This window comes from Pisolithus orientalis, assembly GCF_024613125.1.
Source record: "Pisolithus orientalis strain OTSU chromosome Unknown F5J12scaffold_13, whole genome shotgun sequence".
NCBI lineage: Eukaryota > Fungi > Basidiomycota > Agaricomycetes > Boletales > Pisolithaceae > Pisolithus > Pisolithus orientalis.
In genome coordinates, this window is record NW_026260794.1 from 224,665 (window position 1) to 249,442 (window position 24,778).

The window sequence follows — 24,778 nt, forward strand, 5'->3', positions numbered from 1 at the left end:
GAGCAATGCATTAGCCAGCGATAGCTTCGATATTGACAAGGGTAGTGGCAGTATATCACTTTTGCTGGCCAGAGCTGTCCAGAGCTGTCCAGCACTGGACAGATTCCCTAGGACTACCACCTCACAAAGTGGTCTACTGATGCTGCTTAAGTTGGACTAAATACTGGTAGCCCTATTCTTAGTTGGCCATGGTATTGATACCCTTACATCTGCTACAGATTCTCTCAGGCTATTGAAGTGCAGTGTCATGTGAGAGGATATGCCTTCTCATGTAGGTGGGAATTTTGAAACAGACAAGTGCCCCTGATAGTATTGTTGAACAACTTGAACCTCATGGGCACAATGCTTGACACTGGACCATTTCAGGCCTTATTCACTCATAACATATCAAAGACTTGTACTCCTCAAATCCACATGGCTCCTGGGTGCATCAAGAAGCTTCTGGCTTCCTTGCCATTTGCCAGTGCCACTTACTCTCATCATTCTCACAAGACTCATGGTGATCCAATTACCACTGAAACCACAGCTGGGGGTATCATCATCTTCACTTGTCATCATCAGTCAACTAATTGCTAAAACATAGGTACAGAAGCCAGTAATCCAACTGGTGATATGGCTAGCCTTGTCTGGGCTGCCATTACCAGGGGTTCTGCCTCTGAAGCCACAGTGAGTGCAGGTACTGCTTTTTTTGTTGCTTATCACCATGTGCTACAATTGGTCCTAAGATTCAAATGTGGGAGCCAGCAATCTCATGGGTGAAATGGCTGACCTGGATGCTATCATAAGTATGACTGCTGTTATTTGGTGGATGTGGATGTGCTTGATACTGTGGAATAGAAACCACTCCTTCACCTATGTTTCATTTGGATCCTCAAAAGGCCAAGGAGTACATGAAAAATATTGCAAAATTTTGAGTTTTGGTCATTGGAAGAGGAAATGCTGGCAAAACAACCATCCTTCAGAGGGTCTGCAACACTGTAGACAAACCTCATGTCTTTGATGGAAAGGGAAACAGGGTATGCTGATGTGGAGTTGTTGACACTCATCTAACAACTTGCAGATTGACAATGTTGTTGTGCAAGGCACTCTAGGGGTAAGACACTATCTTGGATTACAGTAAATGAAGTTGCAGCTGATTACCTCTAGCATGGCTACCATAACATTGAGGATGAGCTAGTGTTCAAGAGCAACCCAGGCTTTGTATTCCATGACTCTTTAGGTTTGAGGCAGGATCTGCCCAACAGTTTGAGGAGATGAAGAAGTTTATTATTGACCATGCAGCTGCAAGGACACTGAAGAAGTGTATTCATGCAATTTGGTGAGAATTTCCTTGGGGATGGTTGCTGACTCAGCTGACCATCAGGTATACATAGGTATTGTATCCCCATGACTGACTACCATAGGACAGTCACTGCAGCTGAACAGTAGTTTTTTAATGAGTGTGACACAGGACATGGTATGTTCACTTCTGGAAATGTGGCTGTCATTGACAAGTATCTGCATAGTCCCAGTGATAGTATTGCTAACAAAGGTGGATGCATTGAATTTTGCTGCCATTGAGGAACTCCTGGATGAAGGGTTGGAAATGGAGGAAGCAGAGGAAAGGGCCACAGAAAGGGAAATTCTGTTATTAGAAAAGTGGCAGACACACATCAAACAGATACTGGACCAGTGCAAATACCCACCTGAGATGTATCTCCCACTGGCAAGTAAGTACTGCATTTGTGATAGATGGTTATGCTTGATGTAAGAGTTCTTGACAGAGATGCATGATGAGAGTGCAGATTGCACTACTTTGATCCAGTGCACAGCAAGTGCTTTGAATGAGGAAGGCCTGCAGAGGTTACTTAACACAGCAGTCAAGCATTGGATTGAGTATTGAATATGCTATATACTAGTGAGCCAGCAGTGTGAATTCATCACAGATTCTGATATTTGGGAGGGTGGTAGGGAGAATGATCAGTGATATAACTGAGGGAGGGGAAAGATATGACCAAGAATTTTTGGAAAGTTCTTTGCTCAGTTGGTTTCCCAAGCATGATGTGAGTATCTGATTGTGGTGCCACAGTAGTAGCTGAATTCAATACATGTCCTGACATTTTCTGCACATATCTTTGGCACACAAGTCTGTGAGTAACAGCATGACTGGGGTAGCTATATTGTCTACTGACTGGTGATGCACATGCTTTGCATTTTTCTGACCTAACAGGTTGTGAGTGATTTCATAGAAGGGTTGGCTGGAGGTTGGCTGACATCATTTGGACTCCACTTGTTGGTGGCATAACAGGAAGTATGGGATTCCATAGTATGGTTATCTGCAGTGTGAACTAACATGCACTGTGCATATCATGTGATATAGAGTGTCAGTGACTTCATGGCAGATGAAGGTGGATGTCTACTGACTGGTGTCACTTGAATTATATTGGGGCATGGTATGACAGTTTGTAAGTGATAGCATGGCAGGTTTAGCAGGATGCTCACTGATAGATTGCATTTATGGTATGCATCATTGTGGCATGGCAGGCTGTGAGGTTTTTCATGGCAGGTTTGACTGGATATCCACTCATTGGCCACATTTTCATTGCATGTGCATAAATTATGACAGAATGTGAGTGATTTGATGGCATGTTTTGGTTGGATGTCTGCTGACTGGCCTCACTTGCACTGTGTTGGTTGGTGTCATGACAGGCTGTGAGTGATTTGATGGCAGGGTTGGTTGGATATCTGCTGACTTCCCCTACATGCACTGGGCTGGTTGAGGACATGACAGTTTGTGAGTAATTTGACAGCAAATTTAGTTGGATGTCTGCTAACTGGTGCCACTTGCACTGTGCTTGTTTGTGCCATGACAGCCTGTGAGTGATTTGATGGCAGGATTGGTGGGATGTATGCTGACAGGCTGTGAGTGGTTTGATGGCAAGTTTGGTTGGATTTCTGCTGACTAGACCCACTTGCACTGTGCTTGTTTGTGCCATGACAGGGGGTGAGTGGTTTGATGGCAGTTTCAATTGGATGTCTGCTGACTTGCCTCACTTGCACTGTGCTTGTTTATGCCATAACAGCATGTGAGTGATTTCATAACAGGTTTGGTTGGATGTCTGCTGACTTGCTCCACTTGCACTGTGCTTGTTTGTGCCATGGCAGGGTGTGAGTGATTTGACAGCAGATTTGGTTGCATGTTTGCTGGCTGGCCCCACTTGCACTGTGTGTGTATGTGCAATGGCAGATTGTGAGTGATTTGATGCAAGGTTTGGTTGGATATTTGCTGACTTCCACCACCTGCACTGTGCTTGCTTGTGCCATGACAGCTTGTGAGTTATTTGATGGCAGGCTTGGTTGGATGTCTGTTGACTAGCCCCACTTTTGTTGTGCTTCTTTGTGGTGTGACAGGATGTGAAGAAGAGTGAAAAGGAGTAGTGGGAGGTGGAGAGGAAGTAACATGAGGAGGAGTGGAAGGTCAAGCAGGAGGCAAAGTGCAAGTTGGAAGAAGATATGGTGAACTCTAACAACTGGTTGTTGTAGGTCTGCACCCAAAAACCAAAAAAAAAGAGAGAACAGAGAAGAGGGGAGGGATGATGACTTAGAAGCAGGAGCTTTAGAGTTCAAAGACTGAAATGAACTAGCTTGGGGGCTAGTCTGGGGATTGAGTGGCAATAATTATACTACTGTACATGAGATGCAGGTGGGGCATGCATAAGGAGTAGGTATTTATGACATCAGTAGTGACATCACAGTGGAGCAGAATGTACTAGAAGGTAGACACAAGGTAGCCCTGAGGCAAAGGGCTGGACCATCAGTCCAGACAAAGTCAGACCTTTCAGACCCATCTAGTCCTGAATGTCTCAATCCTCTGCCTAGACACACCTCAGTTGAAGATGTCAAGGATGGATCTTCACTGGCCAGTGACAGATGCTTCATTGAGCAGTACACAGGATCTGCTGCTCAAATCTTGGGCTCACATGCAACAGCATTCAAGGAAATGGAGAGAACTGAACAAAAAAACAACAACAATCAGTGGGCTCCTTTTCAGAACAAGAACAAGTGGGACTTGGCCTGCTTTCTGATGAAAAACATGGGTCAGACAAGGATCAATGAGTTTTTAAAACTCTCACTTGTATGTATTGGCACACTCACTGCTCTGGAAGATAATGACATTACCACTGCTTGACACCAGGTTCATGAAAGTGGAGTCAATTTCAGCAGTGCATGTGCCTTCCTCAAATATGTGGACTTACTTTGAACTGGCAATGTGGTGGGAGACACTGTGACTGAAGATGGAAGCTGGAGATGGGAACAGGTTGAGCTGTGGCATAGAGATCCAGTCAAGTGTGTTATGGAACTCATCAGTAACCTGGCCTTCCAGGATGCTATGGCATACATCCCTGAGCATGCATACATGGATTCCAATGGCACAAATTGTATCTATGATGAAATGTGGACAGCTGATTGGTGGTGGGATGTGCAGGTGAGTGCTTACCTCTGAAGCTTGGGCTGAGTGAGCCTAACAAGACTTCCATTATACAGGGAAAATTGCTTGCCAGTGCTACAGTCACACCTGTCATCTTGTTGTCAGACAAGACCTCCCTGTTGATGTTCAGTGGGGATAAGAAAGCATGGCCCATGTACCTGATAATAGGAAGCATATCAAAGGATATCAGATGACAAGTTTCCACACATGTGATGACATTGATAGGCTACTTACCCATCTCCAAACTCAAGTGCTTTGAGAAAAAGACCCAATCACTGGTAGGATATTGCCTCTTCCATCATGCCATGTCACTGCTCCTTTGACCTCTAGGTGATGCCAGTTGTAATGGTGAGGTCATGATCTGCACTGATGGTTGTCTGCATCAAGTCCATCCAATACTTACTGCCTATGTTGCAGACTTCCCTGAACAATGTTTGGTGGCTTGTAGCAAAGAGAGTCAATGTCTGCTCTGTCTGGTTCAATCAAATAAATGAGGAGACCACAGGGAATGGGCATGCTGCAGCATGGCTGACACACTGAAAATGTTGCAGTGAAAGTGGAAGAATGGGCATTCTAGGAGGTTTGATGATGAAGGTTTTCATGCTGTGTTTGAACCTTTTTGGAAAGACCTACCCTTCACCAACATCTTCACCTGCATCACTCCCAACATCCTCCACCAACTTCTCAAGGGTGTCTTCCATGACCATCTACTCCAGTGGTGTATCAAAATTATTGGGGAGAAAGAGACTGATGCATGCTTCTGAGCTGTTACTTGATACCCTGCTCTTTGTCACTTTGCAAAAGGAATATCAACAGTCTCACAGTGGACCAGCAGAGAGCACAAAGAGATGCAGGGGGTATTCATTGGTCTACTTTCTGGTGCTGTTGATGAGCATGTCCTTGTTGTCTCATTGCTGGACTTCTTTTATTATGCACAGTTACAGCAGCACACAGGGAAGACACTAAAGACTATGCAAGACAGCCTTGACTCATTCCACAACCACAAGCATGTTCTCATCAAACTCAAAGTGCAAGAGGATTTCAACAACTTGGCAGTGCAGATGGCTACAATACTGAGTACCTGGAACATTTGAACATAGACTACACTAAAGATGCTTATCAGGCAAGTAACAAGCATGACTATTTGGAGCAGATGGCATTGTGGCTTCAGCAGCAAGAAGCTATCCATTACAAGTCCACCTACCTTGCTTGGAGGCAGTTCAGGAAGTCCTCATCCACAGACTTGCTGGAAGATGGATCTTTTGGCAGCAGTGACTCTGATTCTGAGTGGGGTGAGCATCAAGGGTGCATGCTCCAACTGGGGTCAGTGTATTTGGCACATCTGCTTGGCAGGTTGTAGGTAAAATGATTTATGTTCATGCTTGCAATGTACTCATGTAGATTGCAGAACTACCAGACAATACCTACTACAGAGTGACAAAGTTCCCTTCTCACAGCTGACTCTCCATTGACCATGGGAGAGCTCACTGTGGGTTAGCATTTATCTACTATTGTTTCCCTCTATGCTATGCTGCATTCCCTCTACCCTATGCTACACATTGTAGGGAATGTAATTTCCCTACTAGAGCAATTGTTCTATTTTGTTCATTTTATTTAGTTTTCATTTTTGGTATTTTTCTGTTAGTGGTACTTAGATTTTCACTTTTGGGTTGCTTAGTCAGCCCTACCTAGTACTTGATGTACTTAGTTTCTTTTTAAAAAACAATAGATGAGTCACCTCAAGATGAGAAGAGGTTCAAAGTTGAGCTTAAGACTGCCCTAGAAGACCCAGATGTCACCCCCAATCATTCGCTCAAGCTATGGGAGCCCCTCTGGCCATACTTGCCCCTCAGAATTCTACAGCCTCCCCCATCTCTCAAAAATAAAAATTCTTCAATGTGCCATCCAATTGCAGTTGTTGAGTTCCAATCTCCAGAAGCAGACTTTGAGAAGAATGGAAATGCCGATGATATTGTAACAAATGTAAAGGTAGAAAATCAACAATACAAGCTGCAAGTACAACAATTATTGCATACATCTCCCAATCTCATTGAGCTTTGCCTCAAGCCATGCATGCTGAACTGCAGCCATATGGTCAGGATCACTAGTGAATGATAAGTACAGACTGGCATGGGAAACATTTTCCTTGAAGTGATTTGCAATCCTAACAATGTCAGTTGGCAGGAACTTATCCATGTCCAACAGAAACAGCTTCTGTGTTGCCTCAGTCACCAACAGATGGACTGGGTCTTGGCAGAAATTGGGCTTGGGATTGGCTGCAGGTTGAATGGTTGCAGGTGACTCCACAAGGGATGTGATTGCATGAGTGAAGGCATTCATATGCATGTGGACTATACCATGGATACCTCCAACTTCCTCTTCCACTCATTCAAGTATCATGTTCCCTGTGCATCACTTTCATCCCAATGAGGTGGTTGAAGCCACAGTGCTTGAAAGAGCACCTGATATGGTGGATTGATTGTCATTGTCATCTGCCTTCTGCTTTCTGGAGCACTCCATACAAGCCAAAATACTGGAGGATGGCTTGATGGAGCTGACAGACAAGCCATTGAACAATGACAGGGCAGTTGGAGGGGTGAAGTTTGATGGTGTGCTGGGGGGGGCAGCAGACTGGTCTGAGTGCCAGTTAAAAGTAGATCTGCTATGAACTGAAGTGACAGTAGATGGTGCTGGGTGATGGGAAGTTGTTAGTGTAGGGGGGAAGGGATTTCCAGCTGCCTATGAGTGGAACAAGGGTCGATTAACAGATGGCCATGATGGTGGAGCATAGAAGTTGTTGGCATAGAATAACCATCCCTTGTTTTTATAAGGGACTGCATCCTTGTGGACCTGCCAACATCACCATTAGTACAGGGCATTCAATCTGATTGGATTGAATCATACCTTCATGTAACTGTCCCATGAATTCTCATTTGCAACACCAATATCAGCCCCTGACTTCAGGGAACATGCAAATCCAGATGAATGGCTGAGATGATCAATGACTGTGTATGTACTTTGTGGCTGTGTGATATCAGCTACAGTGGCTCAAAAAACTGTCTGCATGTTTGTATGTTTTACATTAGTTATGACTAAATGCAATAACCCCTAACCCTAGCCCTAAACCATGAGTGCATGAAATAAGGTACTTACTCTTGGCATTCTATTGGTCCATGAATCAAGTGATTTGGATAGGAATTGATAGAATAGCAGCCATTTGAAAATGACATGTCATGCAGACAGTTTTTTGACTTAAAGTTTTGATTACATAGTTTTGAGTTTAACAAAGTTTAAAATACTGTGAGGTGCTTACTAATGCTTGCATGGTATATCACATGGTCTATTTGATGATTTGTCATCATACAAACAATACAATGCCAAACAATGAATTAGGACTATCAAGGCTCCCTCTTCTACCCCAACTCATGAAACCATCCTCCTGGTCCATCTGGGCCATTTTCTCAGAGTAATCCCCATAAATATTGGTGCTCACTACAGTAATGTCATCAGGGTATATGTCCAACACAATCAAACCCTTAAAAAATCTGCTTTCAGTCATCCCTGTGCTGTTTCCCCCACCCATACCTGACATGTTCTGCAATTTGTCAAGCCCAGGCCTACTCCAACCAACTCCAATGCTAGACAAGGTCTGGGGAGAGGTTTGGAAGCAAGTCTGACAGAAAGAATGGAACTCTGACTAGCAGAGTGTTGGCAGGAATGAAGTCTGCTGAGATAAAGGCAGAATGAAGTGAGCGTGTTGGGCAGCCCCCATATCCCAGAGGGAGGGTACAGACAGACAGTCAGAGGTAACTCCAACAGGCAGAAGACAAAGACAGAGGGAGTAGGAACTAAGTCAATATTTGTACTGAAGAACAGCAGAGTATGATACATGCTTTTACACTACTACAGAGGTACAGTAATCAGAATTGGAACTGACATATGGAGACTCATAAAATTTCAAGTAAAACCTCCTAGATGACAAATGAAGGGTCAATGGACACATGAATGGGTAACATAGAACATCCCAAAGAGGAAACAGTCCAGGTGCTGGATTATGCAGTGTGCATGCTGCAGAGTACCTGATCATGCACTGTCAGGGAGAAGTCCAAAGGGTAGTCACATGACTCCTCAGAGAATGGCCCACACAGTCCAGTAGGAGAGCAATACAAGTATGACAGCAGTTGGAGCAGAGACAACTCATAAATGTCAGGGGACAGGCAGAGTTGGTGTGGAGTGAGTGAATGACTGGCAGAAAGGGGTGCAGAGTGAGTGAGGACCATGGTCATGACACAATTAATCAGTACTGAAAATGCTGAAAAAGCCATGATGGTTAATCTGGCACTGTAAAACATGACCAACAATCCAATCACCTCTTATCTGGTGGGTTTCCACCTCAGGGGTGCTGGGTTGAGAGCTAGGGTGGACTAAAACTCTTCATTACAGTCCAGGTGCCCTGGGGCAGATAGTCCACTGAACTATTAGGAGGGAGATTCCATCACTCCATCTAGCCCTGAGTATTACCTATGGTCTTACATAACTAAATCACCCATTCTCAGTCATCCACAGTCAGCTGAGAGCACAGTCTAGCCATGCTTCCCATGCCACCTGAAGTGCACAGGAATGTTTTGTCTCACCCCAGCATTGAAACTAGTTGCACTGTGGTGAGAATGCACTGGTTAAAAGGTGTTTTGTTTGTTCATCATTTCCTGATGTGTTGGATTGACCTCCATGGCATTTCCAGCATTCTCAGTACTGATTAGTTGCAGAACATGTCAGGTATGGGTGGGGGAAACAGCACAGGGATGACTGAAAGCAGATTTTTTAAGGGTTTGATTGTGTTGGACATATACCCTGATGACATTACTGTAGTGGGCACCAATATTTATGGGGATTACTCTGAGAAAATGGCCCAGATGGACCAGGAGGATGGTTTCATGAGTTGGGGTAGAAGAAGGAGCCTTGATGGTCCTAATTCATTGTTTGGCATTGTTTGTATGATGACAAATCATCAAATAGACCATGTGATATACCATGCAAGCATTAGTAAGCACCTCACAGCATTTTAAACTTTGTTAAACTCAAAACTATGTAATCAAAATTTTAAGTCAAAAAACTGTCTGCATGACATGTCATTTTCAAATGGCTGCTATTCTATCAATTCCTATCCAAATCACTTGATTCATGGACCAATAGAATGCCAAGAGTAAGTACCTTACTTCATACACTCATGGTTTAGGGCTAGGGTTAGGGGTTATTGCATTTAGTCATAACTAATGTAAAACATACAAACATGCAGACAGTTTTTTGAGCCACTGTATATATCACAAGATGTGAACATGAACAGAATTTTTTTGAAGTACCTAGAATGATGATTAGTCCACTGAAAATGGTGCAGTTGAAGACTTACTTCAAGATTGTGCTGTTTGACCTTTGAAAATGTTCACCTACATGTCTGATGGACAAACTGGTAACAGAGGTATACAGAAAGACTGTGAGTTGCTCTTCAAGCATAACATGTTTGGAAGGACTGATGTGAGTCAAAGTGTGGTTTAGTGGTGAAAACCAACCAAAACCAACACAAAAGACAAAAAGAGTGAGTGGTGGTGTGCTTATGCAGTACCTAGATGGTAGAACCTTTGATTTGGGTGGTTTTTTGCAAGCTGCAACACTCAAAGATGAGTGCTGAGGGTTGGGGGTGGTCCTGACAAAGAGGGAGCAAGAATGCAAGAGAATGCAATGGGGTAGACTGCTGTCAGCCTACAGAAGGATGGATGATGACTTAATTTGATGTCCTAAGCTGCACTGAGCTCAGGGAGGACTTGGAGCAAAGTTGATTGATGATAGATGATTATGAGCAAAGCAGACAATAGTTAGACCCTTAATAAAGTCTCAACTATCAAGGCTGATGAATGAATTACTGAGTGATGATGAAAAATGTGAGCAAGAGGGGCACTCTGACATCTTCTTCCTTTTTCAGCTATCTAAGTACAGTGATTTATATACAGTACAGGGGCATTGCCTATGGAAAACAAGGTGCAAACACTTGGTAAGTGATTGGTAACTGATGAGTAAGGAATGTAAGTGATGGATAATTGTCTTAGAAAGCATTGGTGAGCATTGGTAAGGATAAGTAAGCCAAAAAGTGAAGAATCAGTAAGCAAAGTCAAAAGATTGGCAAGTATTGGCAATAGGTGAGTCAAGGACAGTCAGAAGGTCAAAGTATGAGTCAAGTAATGTCAGGAACTGGGAAAGCACACTGGAATCACATTAGGGGAGGCTGTGCATGTCACATCTTGAAGAGATCACTTCTAGGCCAAGGTGGGATGACAGAGAGGCAGTGCTGATCTGATGCCAATATAGTATGTCCAAAAGCAGACAGTGTGAGTCAGATGTCAACAGGGGTCAAGCTTTGGGGGTCTGTGGGGTGACAGGAGCATAAGGGATTGCAACTTTCCCCCCCAAACCATCCTCTCAGTGAAGCAAATAAAAACTTCATGAATGAGGCTCTGTTGGAAGAGAGGATGAAGGGGGAGCATCTTCTGCTGTATCTTGCAATAAGGAGGCAAGATGGGCATCATACTTGTCATGGATGTGATCAGGGAGAGTGGAGAACAGTAGATTATACTGTAGCTGTTGCAATTTTGGAAGAATGATGGATGAGACTGGTGTGAAGACATTGCAGGGAGCAGGGAGGAAGGATCCATATGCTTCTTGGACTGGAGAGACTGAAATGACCACATAAGACCTTTCTAAGCAAGTGACAGACCTGAGGCAACCAAAGAATGTCCTCCTAGAGGTCATACTGACAAAAAGAACACACTGTCCAAGCTGGATGGGCTGAGAGGGGGTGGACAAGGGTGGGATGTACCAGGATGCTTCAGGATGGAAGCTGGTAAGAACTCCTGGTAGATATATGTAGCCATGGTCCCTAGCAAAGGGGACAAGTGAAATGATTGATGTGGAGGTGGCCATATCAGAGGAATTAGCAACATGAGTGTCTTTTGGAGGGAGTGCTGTAGAAACATGTGGAGTGTGCAAATCTTTTCCAATTTTGGAAGGTAGGATCACATGGCTGAGCACTACAAGCAAGTGTGGGAATGGTTTCAGTATCTGCAGAAATGGCAGAGATATGTTGAAAACTGGAATGCCATACACAGGCACTTAAGAATTTTAACTGGTGCCTAACTTGCTCCCTTTCTTTTTCTTTGGCATTGACAACTTGTTCTTGTGTGAGGGATGACTGCCAACATTTCTGGCTGTCCTTCTTCACATGAGGGCTATGGTCTTTGTCTCCATTCATCAGCTGTATCCATGTCCACCTCACCAAACACCTTTGGTGTGTGACACTGAGACCATGCTGTTGGAGCTCCCACAATAAGATTTCAAATACATGCTTGTGAACTGTGAGTTCTGTACAAATTCACTCAGGATGGCCATTCAACAACTCAGCTACCCACCCACTCCCAGTCAGGATTGATGTGTGGTATGGGACTGGGTCAGCATGCCATGTTGCTTCCACATCAGTAAACCACTTTGTGTGCTGGCAGTCCTAGGGAATCTGTCCAGTGCTGGACAGCTCTGGACAGCTCTGGCCAGCAAAAGTGATTTACTGATGCATGACAGCCTGTAGAGCATCTGCCAACATGAGTAACAGAGATAAGAGTTGGAGGTGATGGTGGATGAGGATAAGAATGAGGAGTTTACAGTGTCAATAGTGGTCATTGTTGATGTTGATGCACATTTCCCTGGTCTTGTCATCTGCAGCATCAGGAGGGTCCCCACTGATCAGGTTCCCAGTTACACCTGACTCATCAGCCATGCTAGTTGTGGTTGCAGTTATCAATATCATCTATGTCTCCTCCTAAATTAGAGCTCCACTTGAACTTTGTATGCTTATGTCACTAAGGCCTGGGACTTTTTTTTTGGGTTTTTTCACTTGGATTCTTTGTGGGACTTTGTTACTAAACTAGCTCTCAGTGTCACAGACACTGATTTTTAGTGATTTTACTTTTTACAGTGAAGGCACCTCACATGCTGGGGTCTGACCAGGGTCCTACTGGGTAGCATCCTTGAGAACACTCTTTGAAGACCTCCCAAGGGGCTGGGATATTCACTCCGAATTTCGTATCTACAGCCTTCCAAATCTTTGATGTGACTGTCGAGAAATACAGAAGGCTCGCTTATCGACCTTGTGTGCAGCTACTCAGCAAGCAATAGAAGTTATGGTCCTGCGACATGTGACGTTGTATATGCTGTACTTGTAGGTTCATGCTGGTATCGCACGTCAGGAAACTCAAGAGTATAGCTGGAACCCTCCCACCCGCCTGCGATGGTCTTCTGATCCATGATGACGCCCTTTCTGAGCCGCAGAAACGTGGGTTTATAGGAAGTGGACATACCAGAACTCACTGTACTGTACCAAGTCGTGAGAGCTAAACGATCTTTGAATGGAACGAACTCAAAATCGAATCCTTCGCTAATATCCTGGGTACAGCCTTCCCATCTACAAGAACCCCCTTCGTCTTCAGGATAAAGGTGTTTGCTGGTTTGCCGGGCTCCAAAGCAACACGAAGGGTAACGTCTTCGCCAGAGGACGTGAACCCCGCGACGGAGGGACTATATGCAAAGGTGGATCTAGGAGAATGCCACGAATACGTTTTCACCACCACGTCCATCGTTGGCTTGATTTCTTGTGGGACGTTCGAGAGCGTCTTTCCCTGCTTTTTCCGAACGGTCCTGGGTAGCAACCAGACCTTATGTACGTGCATTTGTCGTTTGTTCACAAGGTAAGCAGCCACGGACGCGCCGATGCCGAGATGCATAGTGAGCATGAGAAGACGGTGGCTAATAGGTCGAGGCGCGTAAGCTTCTTCAGTTGTCCCGTCTTCTTTGGTAATGGTGATCTGTTTCTGCGGCCAGTACTTCCAAGTGACGTCCATCGCGAGGGAGCTGAAAAGTACATAAGTACGTCGAGGTGGCTTCGGAATCAATTTGTTAGATATAAGAAACAAGTACGAACACAGCCAGGGCGGTGAGGAAGAGGAAAGACTTCGTATACCGGACGGACGGGATGGGTTTGAGTTGTTCGTAGAATGGCGTTGCTCTTGGGTACGTGAGGTGTCTGGCTGGATGCCCCACATCTTTGATGGAGTCGAGGAACGCGCTTGCATAGGAAGACGCGTTGCGTGCCCCGAGCAGTGGTCGTCTTCGCTGTAAGACGGCCGCCTACATCCTAATGGTAGTAGTAACCCAGGTAGCCGAGATCATTACACTGAAGCTGCTTAGTCAGCACCTCTCCCTGTCTCCCAAACGATGTCCAGCAGTACAGCGTACACCGAAGCGTGGCTCTCAGGACCACAGCAAACGCGCTTCTACACGCGCACTTACAAGCCAGAAGGCACACAGACGAAATGTGCCGTAGTATTCGCCCATGGTTTCATGGAACATGTCGCACGGTACGAGCACGTCTTCCCCGCATGGTCCGCGCGGGGAATTGGTGTCTTCGCATTCGACCAGCGTGGATTCGGGAGAACGGCGCTAGATTCGGATAATAAGAGCAAGAGCAGCGCTTATGCCAAAACTAGCTGGAAGGAACAGCTGGAGGATATCGAGTGGGCGGTTAAACACGCGCAGAACGAATTTGGCGCCGTGCCGGTGTTTTTGTACGGTCACTCGATGGTATGTCGAATGATGAGCCTCATTCTATGTAATGGGATTGATCCAAGTGCTAGGGAGGCGCACTGGCGCTTGCGTTCCCGACGAGAGAGACACCCCCTCCATCGCCAGAAACGGTGTCTAGTCTTGCTGGCGTCATAGCGAGCAGTCCACTTATCCTACAGACGAAGCCAGCTGCAAAGGCAGCCCGCTGGATCGGTGGTAAAGCTAGTCGAATTAGCCCCTCTTTCACCATACCCGCCGCGGTAAATCACAAGGTATTTGCCAGACACGACATGGTATCTCAGCGTATTGAACGGCGAGCAGGATATCTCTCATGACGATGCCGTGAATGAAGCTTACCTTAAGGACCCTTTGGTGAAACAGATGGGGTCACTTAAAGGCATCAGCGATATGCTGGATGGAGTGAGTCGTCTATCTTGATTGCAAGTACCTCCTTTGCTGAGGTCGTCCAGGGAGAGAGCCTTCTTCGTAATGACTATGCCCGCTGGCCGAAAAACCTCCCCGTCAGTTAGTTGATAATAATGTGTATCCAGTTCACTGATGCGTTGCGGCGATTAGCTCTTAATTGTGCATGGCTCAGAGGACAAGGTCAGGGTTCATCTCTTCCCACCTTTCCTGTTCTGGAGATCGGTTGGCAGGTTACGTCCTACAAGGCTTCGGAGCAGTTCTACAACGCCGTTCCAGCTGAAGTGAAACATTTCTCCACATACCCCGTGAGTCAACCCGCTCCTTGCAAGTATTCTCTCACAAATCCCTGTAGGGTGGGTTCCACGAGCTACACAATGAGCCTAACGGTGTGAAGGAACAGCTGATCAACGAGTGCATCACTTGGGTTGAGGCACATATCCCGTCCACCATTCCTTCCAAACTTTAAATGCTCTGCGTTAGTGGCGTTCCATGTTTTTGTCTTCTTCTGGTTTTCGGAGTGGATATCTTGGAAAAAATATAGCCTCTGAATCGACTATATATAGTGTATGGATGGTCTAATAACCTGCGGCACCAGGTGCTGCATCTCCTTCCCTCTTGAGCCTGAGCAAAACTTCTTTGAACCTCGAAAGGTCCGTAGTACCGGGTCCAGTTCGGGCAATGGTTTTGCTCTGCGAATTCTGCAGCTCAATAATGTCACAGATACGTTCCCAGGTGGTGCCCTTGGTAAGTGACGGATCGTAGGGACTCGAAGTATTCCACTTCCTCATCCCTGTTCATATCATCAGCAAGAGGTCAACCTTCGTAGGAAAGTAAAGAACGTGAACGCACTTGTTCGCTCTGATAGAGTCGGCTTTCTTTGCGGCGTATTCCTCATAGAATTGGTCGATCGCCCGCTCAGCTTTACCGATCGTCTCCTGACGCTTGGCCTTGCTCGCATCGTCACGAGCCCTAATTTCCTCTGCTTGTGTTTCACGCCATAGTCTAGAAAGACGGTAAGCCGAGATGTATAAAGCAGTGGCTGTTAATGCACAATCGTTACCTGATGGGTTCAGGTTCGTCAGCGTCAAGTTGTTGGTTGAGAATCGGCGTAGCGGAGTATGCAGAGGGCTGGGGACGAGGTGCAAAAGGAGGAGCAGCACCGAACGTCGGGCGAGAAGTGACGACAGGTGGAGGAGACACTGGCTATATGAATCACCCTCCGTCAATATCCCGTCAATAGAAAGGCAGATAGAACATAGCGTACTCACATTACCAACGTCAATGTCAGGGAACTGGCCCTCAAACTTCTCGATCTCTTCGTCTCCGGTGACCTTCACCTCTGTGAATGAAGCTCTCGGTGGACTCCCGAAATCGTCGAACGAGAAACCTGAGTTGACTGGAGCAGCCGCAGAGGAGAACGCGGGCACATCGCCCTCGCCATCTAGTGAGATATCTGGGAAGGCAGAGGCAGCGCGGTCAAAATCGAACTCGTCCATTAGCGTCTTCGTCGTCGTCGTTGCCAATATTATTTGTTGCGCGTCGCCCACAACCTCACCACAGGTCACCAGTGTCACGTGACCACCCACAATTCAATTCACCTGCTCACCTTTTTCCACTGATGCCCCTCAACATTCCCGGAATTCTGGCGCCTTTCCAACTGCTCTGGAACCCCCGCATCATCCTGCCTCATGTCATAATAACAGGTCGGGTTGTATTGTCACGTACTTGCCCCGCTCGTCAGACTAACGCAATTTATCCCGCAGCAAGATATTCGCCAGCTGGACTTTCTGGCGCTGCGAAAAGCTGGATATCGAGGAGCAGTATTTGACAAAGATAATTGTTTGGTGTGTTCACAGCGTCACTCTCTGAATCCTCTTTGACTGTTGTCGTATGCGACAACATTAGACCATCCCGTACAAGGATACCCTTGCACCAGAGCTGAAAGTGCGTGTTCGCAACCAACGGAGGTCCTCCCCCCCGCTAATCGTACATCACAGGATGCTTGGAGAGAATGCCGAGAGGTGTTCGGAGAACGTAACGTTCTCATAGTTAGTAATTCTGCAGGTACCGGAGACGACCCCGGAGGAATCCAGGTACATTCCATGCTACTGATATGAATCTCCCGCGCTAACATTGTTCCGATTAGGCCGAGTCAGTCTCTCATCACCTCTCAGTTCCTGTATTGCACCATGGTTCACCCAAGCCAGCATATCGCTGTATATCCGCTATCCGCGCTTACTTCTCATCGCTACCTAACCCAATCCAGGACCATGAACTTGTCGTCGTCGGCGATAGGGTCTTCACAGACGTCGTGATGGCGAATCGCATGAAACGTCGCGTCGCCCGTGCCACTGGAGAACCAGACAAGGCAGCGTCCACGTACGATCGGAGGAATGGACCACTGGCCGTATGGACGAACGGTGTCTGGCAGAAGGAGAGTATGGTGATGCGGTGGATCGAGAGATGCTTGGTAGATGTGGTTGGTCGTCGGATGGACGGTAAATCTGGGCTGTCCGACTCGCAGGAACTATTCACAAAGTTGTCTCCGCATCCGACAGCTCCCCAGGGTAGGATAGCGCTGATTAGGAGCCTATTACATAGGAAATAGATCAATCCCCCTTCAACACGAATTACGAAGATGCGTGTTTAGAGGACTATCCGAAAAGAATTACTATACATTTGGGTTAGCTTGGATCAGTTCCCTAATTCCTACCCCGTAATGCTTGATATTGCATAGCTGCTATTTGAACTGCGGCAACCTCGTGTGGTGTGGCTTCCAAAGCAGCAGTCAAAAATGCACTTCTTAACATCTGAGGCATAGAAATGAAAGCCTCAAAGTCGGCATCATCTGCTAATCCGGCCTTCATCAATGCAAACAAAAGGTGAGTTTTTTGATGTTCATCAAGAAAGTCACGGAGCTTGTAGTGATCTTGACGGGGCTGTTGTAGCATCAATGCATTACCCCTCCTTTGCGAACAGACGCCGCCCTTTCTTCCCGAATCCATCTGGTATAATGTTAGTAAGGATTCACTCTTGACATAACAAAAGGTACCAATCCATTGTCCGTCCCCCGCTGGGAAGGTTCTCTAGTCATCGCTGTTGGATGCCGCTAGTAGGATCTTGGTAAGGAGCAACCCCCGCGACAACAAAGGAAAAGGAATTCACAGCACATCGGCGTTCCTGAGAACATTCTGATGTTTGGATCTGTTAGATTCAGTAGGGTAAAGCAAGGCTCACCCGGCGCTCTATAAGGTGACTACGATTGTTGAGATGCCGCCGTACGAGCACGCCAATGGGCCAGCAGTCTTCATACCTGGCAAAGTCAGGGACCTTGTCTTCGACCTACACAACACCATTTCACATCATGTCATATCAGCATATCAATTGACACTTACCAGTGCTTCAAGTGCCTGCAGTTCACTTTGAGTATGATGTGAAAGCCGCTTTCCCAAATTGAAATTACTCTTGACTATGACCTCCTTCACACGTGCCTGTAGTAAAATACATCTCCGGGAATCAATAAATGCAAGTACAAGATTATCAGTGGTGCTCACAGACAATGAACGTCCCTGCACATCACTTAGCTTCATGGCTGTGTACAATTGCCGCACCGGTGTCAAATGATCGTTGCATAGTCGGTGAAGAACATGACTAGATGGTCGTTTTACAAAACCATTACCATCCACAGTTGGGGAGATGATGCCGCTACCATGCATTCTCAGTAGTGATATGTGATCAGCATTATCTACATATTACAAAAGTTTCGTAAGGTAGTCGATCGCGTCACGTGACCGCATTGACTCAGTCTTCATTAAAGGGGTCAAATATAGGGGTGATTTAACATAAGTGGTGCTCAAGGTGGCACTGGAAGCGCTCTGGAAGTGCTCTGTCTGTGTTCTGGCACTGGCTCTGGAAACATGTTCTGGCCACTACATTTTCAACTCCAACAAGTCAAACAGTGTGGCATCCCATCAGACTCAAAATAAATTACAGTAGTTTTAGCAGTATATCAAATAATTAAATAGCTAAGTCTTGAAGAACAATGCCCCACAAATCTCTCTGCAAAAATCTCCTCAGACAACTTGATGAAGCTAGCTTGCAGGTAGCAACAGCCAGGCTGGAAAATGTGCATTGTGAAATTGATAGTAGCAATAATAGTGATTCAACCACAACATATGGGGATTCTGATTCATCTCAGAGCATCCTCTTCATTACTTTGCTGTCTCTGATCTCTCTGATCTCTCTGATTTCAATGGATTCCAACTCCAGTGTTTCTGATGATACAGACTCAACAGTTGAGAGGGAAAGGTGGTGTGGATGGCTCCTGAATGTGATTGAGGCTCTGAAGGACAAAGTAGAGCATGCACAGGTTCTTGAAAAACCTGCTGTACCATTGATGCAGTCATCACAGCTCAGCCTGCTTGACCATTTTGCTGACCATCACCCTCATCTGTTCCTTAGACACCTTTGTGTATGGCCAGAAGTTTTCAATTGCATCCTTGATCAAATAAGTAGGCACCTGATATTTCATAGTAGCTCTGAAAATTGTCAGTTGCCAGTTGCCATTCAACTCACAACTTTCCTTTTCAGTGTGGGGCATTATTGGAATGTGGCATCGCCAGAGGACATGGCCCAGTGGGCTGGGGTTAGTGTGGGATTGGTGATCAATTTCACCAATTGGGTCATGGTTGCAATACTGGATGAGCACAAGACATTTGTCAATATTCCCCCTCATGACTCAGAGGATATGGAAAGAGTGCATACCTTCACTGAATCACAGACATGTCTGGCATGGAGAAATGGAGTCTTTGCTGCAGACAGCTCATTGATTCTGCTCTTTGAAAAGCCCAAAATATTTGGGGAGAGCTTCTATGACAGAAAATCAAGGTATTCACTCAATTGTCAGGTGTGTATTCTAATGCATGCAAAATGGAATACTTACCACTCATAGCTTGTTATCATGCCACACAACCTTCTCATGGTTGACTATGGGCTTGGTCACCCTGGAAATGTCCATGATGCATGGGCATTTCAAGGTACTCACATTGCATCATGACCAGGAGACCTTATCCCTGAAGATCACTGGACCTGGGTGGATAGCACATATCCCATGGAGGAATGGTGTGCTGTTCCTTTTAAAAAACCCAAGGGTGGGCAGCTATCTTGCAATCAGAATTTATATAACAAATATCTTTCTAAGGTGATACTTACCTCATACTGGTATGCATGCTAATTGCATTGAAAGGTCCACATCCATGTTGAGCATGCATTTGCTGCCTTGAAGGGTTGATTTCAGAGTCTCCATGAGCTGCACTTGAAAATCCAGAATGAGAGGAATGTTAAGGTTGCAGTTTACTGGGTAATGTGTTGCATCATCTTGCATAACATGGTGATCTGTTTTGAGGAGGAGATGGTTGGCATCATTGAGCCCTCGAGTCAGTGGGCAATGGAGGAGGGGTTGGGCCAACAGGATGGTGACATGGTCATGGTAGGAGAGGCCGTGGGAACACCAGGTCAGTGATTTCGAATGAGGCTGTTAGACGAGCTGTTCCAATATCTGGGGCATGAACATACCTAGTATAAATGGACCAAAATGGTTGCCATATAAAGTTGAAGGAGTGTAGCTAGTGATGCTGTAGGAATCAGCTAAGTCCCACCCATTGATGATGAGGGTGTGTAAAGGGTCTTCACAGGATCCAGGCACTTTATGACTGACCTTGGAGAAGTCACTTATGATACCACGCCCATTCTGCAAATGAAATGTACCCTACATTGCATCTTGATACAGTGTTGGGGTGAGTACAGGGGAGACAGAGAAGTAATACAGTATGGGGCGAGCATGTACTTAAGAATCATGTGATGCACTGGGACTGAGACACAAGTACAACAGAGAAGATGATGAGCCAAGCTGAGATGTGACAATGGATTAAAAAAAGAAATGGACATGATTGCAAAGGGTGGCTGGCCTAAGCAGTGGGGTCAGAAGACATTGAGCCAGAGCTGCCACTGCTCTTCATGAGTTCTGCAAGTTGAATCTTGAGTCGAAGGGTTTTGGCCTCCCTCATGAAGGTGTTTTCTTCAGCATTCTTCAGCTCGATATTGAGCTTCCAGAGCTCCTGCTCCCTTTGATGCTTATCCTCCACATCTTTCCACTGCATCCTGAGCTGCTCCTTCCTCAACTCAAGCTCCCAATCCTTCAGCATATACTGCATTTTTGCCAGGTACCACGCAGTCTTACCAGAAGACAAGGATGCTAGTATCAACTTGGCCTCTTGACTCAAGTCAATGACCTGGCTTTGAAGTTGAGACTTGTTGCAAGTGACTTGGAGAGAACTTGCCTCCATTGATGTTGTCTTGGATGATGAGGACGACAGGGTCCTCATGACAGCCTTCCCCTTGTGGGAAGAGCTAGATGATGATGACACAGAGGAAATGACACTTCCAGTGGAAGTGGGGGGACGAAGGTATGGTGATTGGTGGAATGCAGAGTGATTATCTGAGAAAGGTGTGTGAGACTTGTGAGGGAGGGAAATATGAGACTGCACTTCAGGAGTCAACAGCTGAGGATATGACTGCTGATTCATTAACAATGATCCATTAGTGATGTCCCAGTAGAAATGCACCTGATCACTGTGAACTGACACCAAGTCCATGTTAACATCCTCTCCATCTCCAAAGCCAGTGTCTGTGCCTTCCAGATCAAAGATACTATCAGCAAATTCATCCCCCTCATTCATGACTAGATCACCAACATGAGACATCCTCTTGTCAACTTCACCATCCTCCAGATCTCAATCACCACGCATTTCCTTGGTCCCAGTATTTGAAGGGGTACCTTCATCTGCTGGAGTGGCAGGTGACCCCACTCCCAAGTCTGAAGTCTTCTGCATACTGGATGATTTATTTTGGACAATGGCTAAAAAATCTTCAGTGTGATTTTTGTCTGGCTCAGAATTAATTGGGTCAGAGTTGAAGGAGGGGTTGCCCTGCCAGATGGAATGCAGATTGTTGTACCAGGGTAAAGTGTTGAGAACAGCTTCTGTAATCATACACATCAGTGACTGTAATCCCACTAGATTGATTGATAACTTACAATGGAGATTTGCATAGCTTGCATGACCAGGCATAATGCCTTCCCCTGATTGTTTAAAGCATGCATGGCACTTGTGATATGATCCCTTCAGCCTAAATGATCATTAAAAAATCACAGATAAAATATGAAGAGGAGACTGATGTAGTGATGTGGTTGCCTACACTAACTTGGAACTTAGCAGTGCCTGCCATGTACATGTCCTTGTAGTAGGGATCATTCTTGAATATGACTTCAGCAATAATTGCTTGAACTTCTTTCTTGTTATGGCCCACTGGCCCCTCATCAGGTGAAGGTGGTGAGATGGTTGTGATCTTATCACTAAAAAGGATTCTCTGGTTTGCAGGGTGGGTGAGCAACCAGTTGACAAGTATATCAGTATGAGGAACATCCCAGTTGATGTTCTTCAGCTGAAGACCTTCTGTAGTAGATGTGTCACCAGTAGTGGTGACAGCCCACTGGCTGGATGAAGCCAGGTTCTTGCCCTTGGTTCTGCCATGAGTAGATCTACCACTCGATCCATGACCAGAGCCTGAATTCCTGGTGGGTCTGTCGGATCCTCCTTCATGGGCTTGTTCACTTGAAGATGCTGTGAGTCAAAGTGTGGTTCAGTGGTGAAAACCAACCAAAACCAACACAAAAGACAAAAAGAGTGAGTGGTGGTGTGCCTATGTGGTACCTAGATGGTAGAACCTGTTCTTTGGGAGGGTTTTTGTGAGCTACAACACTCAAAGACAAGTGCTGAGGGTTGGGGGTGCTCAGAAGGATGGATGATGACTTAATTCAATGTCCTAAGCTGCACTGAGCTCAGGGAGGGCTTGGAGCAAAGTATATTGATGATGGACAAGGATAAGCGAAGTAGACAATAGTTAGACCCTGTTACACCTGCATCAGGGCTCCTTCCTTTTTTGGCTCTTCGTGGTCACGTGTGTCACGTGCCTTGTCACATCGTTCATAGTCGTCGTTATTCTAGGAGTGCATATGCTCTGCAGAATGTTCGGATCACCTGCTGTCCAGGTATTTCCAATACCTGTCGAGACTCCTTACCCATGATCCAGTATTCCACTGCCCTCTCTGATGGACAACTTGTTTACTTCTTGCTCCGGTGACTCTCTCTGACTCATTTATGTCGCTTACTTGTTGTACTATAGTTCCAGTTAGACACCACCTCGCACAGGCTGGCTTGGCAGTGCTGATCAGTTTCCCTTTTTGTCCTTTGACTCGTTATGACTTGTTTGTATTTCATTGATGACTTTGTTGATTACTGCGGATACGTGTCGCGACTGGTATGGTACTCGTACTTAGGAGTATATAACCCTACGTACTTTGTCCTGTATCTGCAGTTTTTCGATAACTTGCAACCAAGCTAATAACTTTGCTTTTGTCCTCGTCTTCTCTCCGTGCAAACAACCTTCAAGGACTCGCCAGTAGACAAGACCTTTGTCGGACTTCAGCAATACCTTGGCCATAGGGGTTACGATAAATTTGGCCCATAGTCTTCCCTACTCTCATGCTTCGTGCCTATTCCATTTGAAGAAGTCACCACGCCCGAGCATAACAAAATCGAAAAACTCTGCACAGCTTTCTCGGACTCGTCGACCTCTTCGTGAAAGTCTACTCGTCCTTGGTTACTGAGTTTCAACAAACCACTTCAACTCATTGTTTCGCCTCTGCATTCTACAGGCAGCCCTATGGCTTTAATAGATCGCCTCCCTAGAACTGGCGCCTGTGTTTCCCTACATGTAAACTTGCACGCACACCATCAACCACTATCACTGACAGGTTTCCTTCAGGAAATAAATCCTCCCTCAGTCTTCGTTATCACTTCTCATTAAAGTGTCTAACCTGTCGAAGTCGAGACCTCCAGTGCCGCCACGAAACACTCTGCTAGGACTTGGAAGGAACCCGCCTTTACTGCTGATACCAAAGAGATTAGGGCCGTCAGCCACAGCAAGTAATCCTCGGTTATCTTATCTTACCTGTTTTCGGGATTTGGAGATTGCGCTTAGCTCAGAAGAAGAAGACGATTGCAAGTCAGACACGTTGTTCAGATCAGTCCTCAAAGAAGAAGAAGCACAAGAATCAACACCAGTTATGTCCATGACAATCGGTCACGGAGAATCAGCCCCTGAGATGCCGCTGAAGGTATACTCTGAAGAGGAGCTGAAGGAAAGGTTGGAAAGACAGATGTACTCTTTGGCAGAAGATTGGTGTAAGATAGCCAGATCTGGTCAGTCGAGTGATCCCTTCCCAACAGGAATGCCTATGGACTCGGCTCTATGAGCTTGGTATGCCAGGAACTTCGGAAAGGTAATTCCCCCAGAGGTCCCTGCCGGTGGGTCCAGTAAGGGTAAGGCCTTGGAAGGTCCTGATGACTCGTATGATGTCCACCCGCCCAACGGAGGTTGGGAGTTCAATGTCGGGCATCCAGGAGAATACGATGGAAGCCACAACGGGCTTCAAATGTGGATCACACAGGTCGAAGGTTATCTGAACCTTAAGAAGCACATGTACAACACTGAATCGCTCAAGATTTCGTTTGCACTTATGTATATGACAAAGGGCGCAGCAGTCTCTTTCACTGAAAACTACCAGAACGAGAACAAGCTACTCGACGGAACAATATGGTATTCCGATACCTTCCAAAGGTTTGTTGAGCATCTTAAAGCCACATTCGAATCGGGCGATCAGATGGCACTGGCCATTCTCTGCCTATCGGAGATTACACAAGGCAAACGTGAACTGGAGTCCTACATCACCGAATTTACCAGGTTGGTTAACAAGGCCCAACTCAAAGAAGAGTCGCACGAAGCAGGGATCTTCTTCGGAAAAGGCTTGAATAAAGAATACCACGATTGGGTTCTGAACTCCGGGTGCGCACCTTCCATGGTCATCAAGTGGATACAATGCGCCAGTGAAGCTAGGACTGCAATCGCTACCAAGCACATTCTCGAAGGAAAGGAATCTCGGTATGAAAGGAAGTTCATTCATTACCGCGGAGGTTCCTGAGATCCTGATGTGATGGACGTCAACAAAAGGAAATGCAGTGTTAGGAAGGCCAATCTTGACATAACGTGTTACGAATGCAGATCAAAGGGTCACTACAAGCGTGACTGTAAATCCTTGAAGCCTAA

The 24,778-nt window shown here is 45.9% G+C and overlaps 7 protein-coding genes across 7 annotated transcripts; 4 read left to right on the forward strand and 3 right to left on the reverse strand.

Annotated features, from left to right (window-relative positions):
* Window positions 1-1,146: 1,146 nt before the first annotated feature.
* F5J12DRAFT_828964 (uncharacterized protein) lies at window positions 1,147-2,290 on the forward strand. The gene is made up of 8 exons (XM_051745647.1): window positions 1,147-1,318; window positions 1,374-1,407; window positions 1,429-1,456; window positions 1,506-1,709; window positions 1,764-1,842; window positions 1,865-1,897; window positions 1,964-2,042; window positions 2,210-2,290. The coding sequence occupies exons 1-8, from the start codon at window positions 1,254-1,256 to the stop codon at window positions 2,282-2,284; spliced, it is 597 nt and encodes a 198-aa protein (XP_051600155.1). The 5' UTR covers window positions 1,147-1,253; the 3' UTR covers window positions 2,285-2,290.
* Window positions 2,291-3,301: 1,011 nt separating this feature from the next.
* On the forward strand, window positions 3,302-5,906 carry F5J12DRAFT_905481 (uncharacterized protein; the record flags this gene model as incomplete). The annotated part of the gene is made up of 11 exons (XM_051748664.1): window positions 3,302-3,311; window positions 3,876-4,114; window positions 4,175-4,208; window positions 4,260-4,465; window positions 4,525-4,597; window positions 4,667-4,775; window positions 4,809-4,944; window positions 5,032-5,188; window positions 5,285-5,523; window positions 5,547-5,686; window positions 5,870-5,906. 11 exons carry the CDS (start codon window positions 3,302-3,304, stop codon window positions 5,904-5,906), a joined length of 1,380 nt encoding a protein of 459 aa, XP_051600156.1.
* Window positions 5,907-12,644: 6,738 nt separating this feature from the next.
* Window positions 12,645-13,693, reverse strand: F5J12DRAFT_828973 (uncharacterized protein; the record flags this gene model as incomplete). The annotated part of the gene is made up of 2 exons (XM_051745648.1): window positions 12,645-13,417; window positions 13,488-13,693. Coding segments are annotated over 2 exons (723 nt in total), but the record flags the coding sequence as incomplete, so codon positions are not given.
* Window positions 13,694-13,758: 65 nt separating this feature from the next.
* Window positions 13,759-15,348, forward strand: F5J12DRAFT_80674 (alpha beta-hydrolase). The gene is made up of 7 exons (XM_051744630.1): window positions 13,759-14,146; window positions 14,200-14,400; window positions 14,450-14,548; window positions 14,599-14,649; window positions 14,705-14,734; window positions 14,785-14,859; window positions 14,907-15,348. The coding sequence occupies exons 1-7, from the start codon at window positions 13,781-13,783 to the stop codon at window positions 15,018-15,020; spliced, it is 936 nt and encodes a 311-aa protein (XP_051600158.1). The 5' UTR covers window positions 13,759-13,780; the 3' UTR covers window positions 15,021-15,348.
* F5J12DRAFT_720558 (clathrin light chain) lies at window positions 15,130-16,050 on the reverse strand (the record flags this gene model as incomplete). Its single annotated transcript, XM_051741245.1, has 4 exons — window positions 15,130-15,333; window positions 15,394-15,556; window positions 15,615-15,757; window positions 15,832-16,050. 4 exons carry the CDS (start codon window positions 16,048-16,050, stop codon window positions 15,130-15,132), a joined length of 729 nt encoding a protein of 242 aa, XP_051600159.1.
* Window positions 16,051-16,157: 107 nt separating this feature from the next.
* F5J12DRAFT_80702 (HAD phosphatase) lies at window positions 16,158-17,209 on the forward strand. The gene is made up of 5 exons (XM_051744640.1): window positions 16,158-16,257; window positions 16,322-16,398; window positions 16,460-16,498; window positions 16,552-16,647; window positions 16,701-17,209. Exons 1-5 carry the CDS (start codon window positions 16,173-16,175, stop codon window positions 17,160-17,162), a joined length of 759 nt encoding a protein of 252 aa, XP_051600160.1. The 5' UTR covers window positions 16,158-16,172; the 3' UTR covers window positions 17,163-17,209.
* On the reverse strand, window positions 17,210-18,297 carry F5J12DRAFT_80724 (uncharacterized protein). Its single transcript, XM_051744655.1, has 7 exons — window positions 18,109-18,297; window positions 17,950-18,061; window positions 17,868-17,896; window positions 17,792-17,810; window positions 17,720-17,734; window positions 17,607-17,663; window positions 17,210-17,559 (listed from the first exon to the last, which is right to left on the reverse strand). The coding sequence occupies exons 1-7, from the start codon at window positions 18,129-18,131 to the stop codon at window positions 17,257-17,259; spliced, it is 558 nt and encodes a 185-aa protein (XP_051600161.1). The 5' UTR covers window positions 18,132-18,297; the 3' UTR covers window positions 17,210-17,256.
* Window positions 18,298-24,778: the final 6,481 nt, after the last annotated feature.